Source organism: Asterias amurensis, chromosome 14 (genome assembly GCF_032118995.1).
Source record: "Asterias amurensis chromosome 14, ASM3211899v1".
Classification (NCBI taxonomy): domain Eukaryota; kingdom Metazoa; phylum Echinodermata; class Asteroidea; order Forcipulatida; family Asteriidae; genus Asterias; species Asterias amurensis.
The window spans coordinates 11504686-11514214 of record NC_092661.1 but is presented as its reverse complement, the minus strand read 5'-3'; the positions used below and the strand labels follow the sequence as shown (position 1 = coordinate 11514214).

General features: G+C 39.5%; 2 protein-coding genes across 2 annotated transcripts in view; one reads left to right on the top strand and one right to left on the bottom strand.

Moving 5' to 3' along the window:
- Window positions 1-1437: 1437 nt before the first annotated feature.
- Window positions 1438-5438, top strand: LOC139947092 (uncharacterized). The gene is made up of 5 exons (XM_071944930.1): window positions 1438-1776; window positions 2096-2342; window positions 3366-3673; window positions 3986-4129; window positions 4629-5438. Exons 1-5 carry the CDS (start codon window positions 1492-1494, stop codon window positions 4872-4874), a joined length of 1230 nt encoding a protein of 409 aa, XP_071801031.1. The 5' UTR covers window positions 1438-1491; the 3' UTR covers window positions 4875-5438.
- A 1206-nt stretch (window positions 5439-6644) lies between these two features.
- Window positions 6645-9529, bottom strand: part of LOC139946948 (cation-independent mannose-6-phosphate receptor-like) — a 53668-nt gene continuing 50783 nt past the window's right edge. The window contains exon 46 of the mRNA XM_071944736.1: window positions 6645-9271. The gene's annotated coding sequence lies outside the window, so the exon portion shown is untranslated. The remainder of the gene's footprint in view (window positions 9272-9529) is intronic.

Genomic DNA, 9529 nt, shown 5'->3' with positions numbered 1-9529 from the left:
GCATGGTGTACGGATTAAAAGGGTCAAGTTTACTTAAAGGAGCACTCCCCGGCCTGCGTATTTTAACAATGCAGTGAGGGGTTTTGTACTGTAAACTGCCAATTCCCGGCTTGAGCATTGGGCCCAATTTCATGGCTCTACTTACCGTAAGCACAGAATCGGCGCTTACGGATATGTGCTTACGGCAAGCATATTTCACGGGTTAGCAGCGAATTTTGGCTTCTGCTGCGCGTGCATACTCCACGTTAGGCATTCTACGCTTACAAGGCTAGCGCAGAATTTCGGCGCTTGCACGTAAGCTTGGAATTCGGCGGTAAGTAGAGCCATGAAATTGGGCCCAGGAGATTACGTTGCACCACTTTTTGACTCATCCAATGGGGGGGGGGGTGCATAACGGCGTTGTAATAATTATATGGAACTTGGGCTTTCTTTCCTTTTTTGAAATAATCCTCCTATAGGAAAACGTAGCGGTGTTATTGGAAACGTAGTCTCATCTCAAGACAGGAATAGGAAACTTTTGGGACGCTTGGTGGCAGCAGACTTACCAGGTAAAATCCATTGTTCTCGGTAATGTGCGCAGGCTCAGAACTACGTAAACAATGGAAATTTACCTGATAAGTCTGCTGCCCCCTAGCGTCCAAAAGTCTCCCATTGGGAGTGTTGAATCCGTGTTGAGCTCGTCAACGCGGGACAGCCATTGGGTGGATGAGACTTGTGTGTATTCAGGGCCCAATTTCAAAGAGCTGCTAAGCACACAAATTTGCTTAGCATGAAATTTCTTCCTTGATAAAAAATGGATTCCGAATTACCAACCAAATTTCCATTTGTTGCATTGTGCTTGTTACTGGTTGGTATTCAGCTGTTCTTTGCTTATCCTGAAAATCACATGGAAATTTGGTTGGTAATCCTGTTTTTATCAATGAAGACATTTCATGATAAAACAAAAATTGAGCTTAGCAGCTCGATGAAAATGGGCCCTGTTCGACACATACTAAGTGGCTGTCTTGCCGGGTTTGTATATTACCAGAAGCCCATCATAGTGATGATGCGAGAACAGTTTCATAATTGGACTTGGCTCTTACATGCTCTTGACAAGACTGAAGTCTTCTCAGAATTAAACATTATTTTCTGTCATAAAAACGCGCACAGAATGTCAAGCACATCACAAAACAAGGATTCGGGAGATCGAAAAGCAAAAACTGTTGTCGCACACGCAGATGTAAGCATGCCTGTGACGTAATGCGAGCTAACCATAGATATAGAATTAAATTCTATTCTATATCTATGGAGCTAACTCGTATACGCGTGCGCGTTTCCATTGTTTGAACTTGGCGCGATGCCGGCCTCTTCTGCGCATGTCTCGTTTGTAGGGCGTGTATGTAAAATTTGCATAAAAGTCGAGACTTTTTCGGCGCGTTGCGAAGTCCTCACTTGTCTCGAAACAATGGCTTTATTCCAATACGCTATGAAAGTTTGTATCATAACGTTTCTATGGTGGAAACTGTGCTCCCTAAACACAACAAACAAAGCGCATGCAATGTTAGCGCAAACTACCATCAGACAGCCTTACACAATCAATTCATAAAGATCGAATTTCGTGCGAAGTTTGTGATTTTTGAGAAGAAGAACAATTTCTGTTTGGACATGGGAGGTTGCATGCAATCCAAGAAAGCCGTGGGGCCTGATCCAGAAGATAGCTTCTCGTCAGGAATGGTCACCAACAAAGGACTGTCCTTCTGGAAAATGATGAAAAATCGACGTTTCAATACAATACGGGTAGGTTTGCATCGCCCGCAAGAAAAGTATTGTCTCTTGTCCGAGTTGCTCTTTGTTTTTTTCTTGTATCAAGTGGGGGTATCATGCTAGTGCTTCTTGGAGACCTCAATCCTCACACAATTATCCTTATGTTCATATGTTTTCTTAGATGTTTTAATGAGTAGGGTAGATGGCTTTAGCTTTCGATCCAAACCGGACCTTCTTCCGAGTTGACTTGCATGAAAAAAAAAATCGGGTTTCCTGCATTTGCAACATCAAGATCAGAATCAACTTGGAGCTCAGTTTTTAAATACACCACTTTGTCAATATGAATTTCCAGGTTGCCCCAGCTCCACTGGAGGACCAATTTGTTACCGAGGTCTCTGGGCGTACCATCGTGGGGGTAAACCGTCTCCAAGCCCCAGTGGCCATTCGCTCTCCGCGCCGCTGCTCTCCCCGTCTTGACGACGAAGTTCCCCCACAGTCACTCAGCGAGGAGCGCCTCAGTCCGTCCATGATCAGCGAGGAGAATGCCGATGGTGATCAGCTGTTGGAGCTGGAGACTGCCGCTCGCCCGTCAACCCCAGGTATTAAGGGAGTGTGTGTGTGTGTGTGTTCGGAAGTCGTGACCCTTGTGCCCTTAAGCTTAACCACTGCTTCTTAACCACTGCTTCGTCTTTCGGATGGGACGTGAATCTGTAGGTCCCGTGCGTTGTTGTACCAACTATAAAGCACGTGCAGACCCCGTTACACACTAAATCGCAAAGAGAAGGGATTCACCCCGGTGTGTCTGGCAGTGAGACTATCTTCAATTATGAAGACTGCAATAAAAAGAAGAAGCTCTCAATGAAAACAATTGACATCACTCTGACAGAGCGAGACATAGGGTTGATCGATAAGCCTCTGACACAATAATCGGCTTTTACTTTTCAATATCATAAGTATAAGATAGATGTATATACTAGGAAATAGATTCAAAAGAGAAGGAGGAAAATAATTATGTAGAACTATCATTGATAGTGATGATATGACAATCTCACTTTGTGCTTTGCGTTGGATGAGAGTTTTCGATGACGAGAAAGGACGCAGAATATTCTGACAGCACCATGTTATGCTGTGGACGGAGGCATTGAACTGCATGGTTTTAATTTTGATTTTGATTTGTCAGCTATTGTCGATCTACTGCAGAATGAAGGCCTTAAGCATGACGATGTCGCTCCAAAAAATGTCAATTTTATTTTGAGACACCATTTTGACTGCCCAGTATTGATGTAGCTTGTCTCTCCATCTTTTTCTATGGTGCCCTATATTCAAATTGTTCCCATATTGCGTACAGTGGTTGGGATACCAGACTGAGCTCCAATGGTTATGGTTTTCAACGGCATGTGTCCTGCCCACCATTTTGAATCTCCTTTTTGCTGTTTCAAGATGTCATGAACTTGTGTCTGTTCCCTTGACAATCTTCGAGAAAGACTCTGCTTTGGTCGAAACGTCGTTGGCTAATTTTTTTCTGCATTTATGCCATAGGTCCTTTTGGTTGGTAAGTTGTTTGCATTAACAGCTAATTCTATTTTCTCACTTGACAATCTCTTGAATTCCCCCTTCATCAGATCTGAGCATCACGGGCAACCCTCTCTTCGCCAAGACCATCAACCGCAAGATGGAGCTCCAGGCTCGGGAGGACGGCAGTGAGATCATCCGCCAGCTCCGCGAAGCCGGCATCGTGGTCCGTCCGGAGAGCCGTGCTGGCGGGGTATCTTACGAGTACTTCGTCAACGAGAAGTTTGCTCTGCTGAATAAGCCGCCAGTTCGCCTGCAGAAACTGAAGAAAGCCAAGACGGCTCAGGACTCTAAAGGCGATTGCCAGCTGCGAGAGGAGATCGAGTGCCGTATGGAGATGGCTGAAAAACGTAGAAATGTAAGTCAAAGCGAGGGTTTGAACTATAACAGATGGCTTGGAGTATGCAGTGGTTATAATAACTTGGGGTACGACTGGTTACAATAACTTGGAGTACAAGAACTTTGAGTATGCACTGGTTATAATATGGTCCACCTAATAAAAGAGACACTCTGAGGCGCTCCACAAAAACAGTTATACGTGTTCTGGAAGTTTCCAACAGTAGGACTGTACACCCACTTGTCTTCAGGGAAATTTCAAGACAAAATTAAAGAGACTGTATTAAACTTGGCTTCTCTTTTTTGTATGTTTGACCATGGCTTGACGAAACAGGACGCTATCGAGACAGTACGTCAGCAGCAAACAAAGCACATTGAGTTGGACATCCACAGGGCTCAAGAAACCTCAGCCCAACTGGAGGAGGAGAAGGTACTAGCTGTAGCACAGCGTCTCCAACAGAAGGATATCATGTCTCAAGTTAGTGAAACAAATATTGCCGCATCTCGCAACTAAATAAAAATAAGTTATCAAGCATTTTGGGAGATGAATTTGGCTTATGAGACAATAAATATTGCACAACAAATAACTCTTTATATACAGAAGCTTTATAGGAGATAAAGAATATCTTTTTTTAAATGCATTTGAGAGATGATTTTGGCTTTGAGTTAATAAAATAAATGAATATCCCTCTCTTTCTCTCTCTCTGCGGAAGCTAAAGACCTTATGCACATGACGTCATTTCAGTAGGGCGCCCTCACCTAGAGGTCAAAAGGAGGTTGTTCATTGGCCAATACTGTGCGCCGCGCGTACAAATCTGTGCGTCTCGATTGTTTCGTCACCGTTTTTCCTCTAAGATGGCGGCTGGATGACGCCAATGCAAACGTCTATTCAGAAGGTAAAGTCACTAGACTGACATCTGATAGTTACGGCTACGTATCAAGTAATACATCTGAATTGAATTGAATTTTTGTTTCAGGTGGTACAAGAACGCCAGTCTATCGGTCGCGACATACGCACCATGCAGCAGAAACATCACCGAACCCAAGTGCGCCTGCGCGGGGCCCTCAAGAAGATGGCCGACAAGGATGAGCAGTTACGGGAGGCAGAGGCACGAAACGTCATTGAGGTAACAACAATTAGAGACGAGGAACCAGACCAGAACCAGGACTCACATCAAAATGGCGGGCGATTCCGCCGAATGTTTCACAATTTTCAAACTTAAACATGGTTATTTACGTTTTTCTGCAGGGGGAGGGGGTAGGGTTAAGTATTCATTTCGCAGGCAAGAAAACCCCAGACAAACAAAGTAAATCTAACAATCGAGGATGGGATGTGGGGAGGGGGGCGTCAAACTTTGACTCTGTTTACACATAATACATGATAGATGATAAACAGTAAACACATGACAGATAAACCATCTTAAAGATTTGGAGTATTTTTTTCACACAGTTTTTGTTTGGTTTTCTAGTGCAGCTATGACACACAGACAACTATAATAATATAAAGTTATTTTATTCTGGACATTCTAATTATACCTGTGGGATCGATCGCTAGGGAGTGATTTCAATATCTATCAGTAAGGGAACGAGGTTGAGTTTTTATACTGAGTACACCTTAATTAACACACATCGGTGTATGGGTAAAAACACTTAAAATATTCTCTATCAACGATGCCAATTTCACAAATTATATAAAAGGAGGTTGAATCTTTTGTCATTCCGAACTGCTGTAATATTTTGGATAATTAATAAATTTCTATGAGCTTAACTGTATTATTTTTTTCGGTGTGTTATTTCGGAGTATTGCTTTGCGAAAAACAAAATGGCGGCCACGATGTTCCTTTTTGTTTAGTTATAAAACTATGGTTAAAGGGAAGGTACACGTTTGGTAGTTACTCAAAACAAATATCAACTTAAAAACAGACTTGGTAACGAGCATTGGAGGGCTGTTGATAGTATAAAACATTGTGGGAAACGACTTCCTCTGAAGTAACGTAGTTTTTGAGAAAGAAGTAATTTCTCACTAAAATAATAAAATACTTCTAGCTAGAAGTGTTTATTCCTATCTGAAAGCACAAACTCGTCCAACAAGGGTGCTGTTTCTCTCATCATTTTCTCTCAACTTCGATGACCAGTTGAGCCCAAATTTTCACAGGCTTGTTATTTTATGCTGATGTTGGGATACACCAAGTGAGAAGACTGGTCTTTGACAAACGTGTACCTTCTCTTTAAAACACCCTATGCATTTAGAATTATAAGCATCACAGGAATACGAAGAATTAAAGTTTGGGAGGAGTAATAAAACCTCTTTTTTTGAGAGAGAAACAGAATTCAAACATTCATGGAGGAAAGAAAAAGACAGAACCTTTGCACAACGCCCGAGCGCACTACACTACCCAATTTCACGGCAAAATTATGCTCACCAGCATAAGGTTACCGGTCAAACTACCAAGTCGCAAGCACACCTTGTGACTGGTATCCGTTTAGAAACAATGTCCACAGCACTAGAGAGGTCAATCAAAGGTTAATAAATGGGTGCGTTCGTTTAGCTTCCCTGGGTCGACCCCGGTGTGTGGCGGGGTTTTTTTTTTCAGGACAAACGTGGGTAATTACCTGCACACGTTCGTCCTGGAAAAAGAAAACGCCACACACCGGGGTCGACCCGGGGAAACTAAAGAACGAACCCTGTATTTGTGTGAGGGACAAATAATGGACGATTTTCTTCACCAGGCTGACCAAAAAGTCTGATTAAAAGTCTGAAACTTAATATCCCTGACATGCAAAGGTAAACCGTGAAATGCAAGCAAATAATTATAAGTTCAAGCTTGTGACTTTATTGAGTTTTCTTATTTGAGACATCTTGCTTTTATAATCTTATATTAACAGTTAATAGCAAAAGAACAATATATATATATACAAACATGGATAACCTTAAAGTTGCACACCTATAATTCAATTAATGTCCGCACATTCTCATACAGACAGCTTTTTAAAAATCAATTCCTTTGCGAATAAAAGTTTCCACTTTAAATACCGCCACACTGAGTACAAAAGAACTTAAATAAAAGATACAATGTCACAATATAAAAAGACATCAAATGCTTGATTTCTTTTCCCTTTCTTTTCGGATCAATGTTTTGACAACTTCATATATTTCTTTTAAGTATTATTGAACATCCATTTAAAGTAGATTACAGCACCCTTACATTTTGAAAAGTTACTCATATATAACTTTTACAACTTCTGTTTTTTTAATAAGCAAAACACAGAATCAGACAAAAACAATGTATTAATTGCTCGGCATATGCCGAAAAGCTGGAATATAAAATCATCTTACATATTCCGCATTCAATAAATTCATGATTAATTAATAATTATTCCTTTTTATTGATTCAGTATCAAAGCAGTAGGATTTGAAACTTTGCATGGTGAAAATATGATATAAAAATGTTTGCTGTAACGCCATGTAATGATGTTACCACAAACATTTCTATATGGTATCAAGGCAGTTGAAACCAACATACCCAGTTCTGAGCGCGCCCAGTTGAATATGAGAGCACCCAATTAAAAAATGCCCAGTTGAAACTGCCCAGTTCGAATCCCACCCGAGTGATTTGCCTGTGGCATTTTTTCACTCAAGAAAGTACTTAGTAAACAATGCTTAAAGACACTTTACACTATTGGTAATTGTCAAAGACTAATCTTCACAGTTGGTGTATCTCAACATGTGCATAACATAACAAACCTGTGAAAGTTTGAGCTCAATCGGTCGCCGAAGTTGCGAGATATAAATGAAAGAAAAAAAACACCCTTGTCGCAACATGGTCACAAGAAGTTGTGTGCTTCCAGATGCTTGATTTCGAGACCTCAAGTTCTAAATCTGAGGTCTCGAAATCAAATTCGTGGAAAATTACTTCTTTCTCGAAAACTCTGCACTTCAGAGGGAGCCGTTTCTCACAATGTTTAATACTATCAACCTCTCCCTGTACTCGTAATCAAGTAAGGTTTTATGATAAAAATTATTTTGAGTTATTACCAATAGTGTCCACTGCCTTAAATACACAACCAACGTAACGGTAAAAAAAAAATAGTAATAATAAGAGTAAATCAGCTGAAAAGTACAATAAAGTAGATGGCAACGACAAATTCCACATATGTTTTTTTGTACAGAATTTTTTCCACTACAAAACACCCATATTGAAACATTCTATATTGCCCATTAGCACACAGTAAACTATCAGTCTCCGAGTATACAGAAATATTTTTTTTTGTCTCTGTACATATCCCTTTATTAAGTTGTACATGAAAAACCAAAGTAAATTTTCTTTGATTCTGATTAAAATTTACTTAAAACTCATTTCAAAATAAACATAATTCTTACTAAAATATTTACCTTTTTATTTAGGATGGTTACATCAAGGTTAAGGATAGTAAGGAGTTGCATTTTCATAAATATCACTTTCTTATCTCCATCTGTTTATATAATTATTTTATTTAATAAACATCAAAAAATAACAACACCATTTATGATGAGCAAAAACAGACAGACGAACATGGAAAGCATTAATATTATTATTGTTTTGTTTTTTTCTTTATAAGATAAACATAATAGTGTAATACTCATTCGCTCAAACATGAAAGACAACTGAGTAAAATTATTCCATGAAAATTTTGTACGGTAATATTTTAACCATGAAAATGTGAACTTTTTTGACCTTTTTGAAGGCATTGGTCAACAGTTCAAAAAATCCCTGCTTAAATCTACCAATCAGATACTTTCACTTTGTTTTAATTATTCAAATCAACACTGCACTCAAATAATATATCTTTCAAAATCAGAAATGACCCACAAGAACCCAATTAAACCCGCTGAAACATGTTGGTTCCTGGCACGAACCAAGTGATACTAAATCTAACAAAGTCACCTCTCACAAGAGCTAACCCCCAAAAACCCAATCATACCCATTGTTATCAAATCCAAAAAATTCAGCCCAAGGAGAACCCAATTATACCCACTGAAACCCTTTGGTTCCTTGGAGGAACAAACTGATATCAAATCAAACAAAGTCACCCCACAAGAACTAACCAAGGAGAACCCAATCATACCCACTAAAACCCTATGAACCATTTGATATCAAATCCAAAAAAGTCACCCCTCAAGAACTAAATGTCAAATCATCAATTTGCGATGAAAAGAGAAGTGGCACTAACAAAAATACAAAATTAATTAGTAATTAATTATTTAGTCGATAATTCACTGGAATGGAACCAGTCTCAATTGACTGACCAATAAGAACCACAGTAGTTAAAATTGGAGCCAAATATATTTAAATAAAATTTCCGCACTTGCACCATAACATCCATCCAAAAATAAACCCTGGAACCGTAAAAAGAAATCCACTGGAACCAAATAGTACTACTAAGAACTGAGTGATAACTGCTGGAATTTTATCAGGAGTATGTTTTATCCACATACCTTCCTCATACAACTTTGTAGTAACTTGTGGGCGGGTGGACGTCAACTCCAACAGGCACTTTCAGCAAGGAACCGTTTATGCACTGGATAGTTCAAGTTCCTGGCTGGTCCATGATTTTGAAAGTTGCACAAACTTGTTTACGCCTGACAGGAAAACAAAATATGATCGAATGTTTCAATTTTTGAATAAGTACAAGATAGATATTAATTTGCCTGACATTTCGACCCTGGTAGAGTCTTATAAAACAGCCAGCGACTGTTGTTCCACAGATTTGCTATGTATAACAATGGATTTTCTGACAACATAGATTACATTTTCTGTTTTGCTTTTAATAAACAACTTCATCTCTTTATAAATTGGCGCTGCTTTTTAAGGCAGTCTTTTATTTCTGATATTTCTGA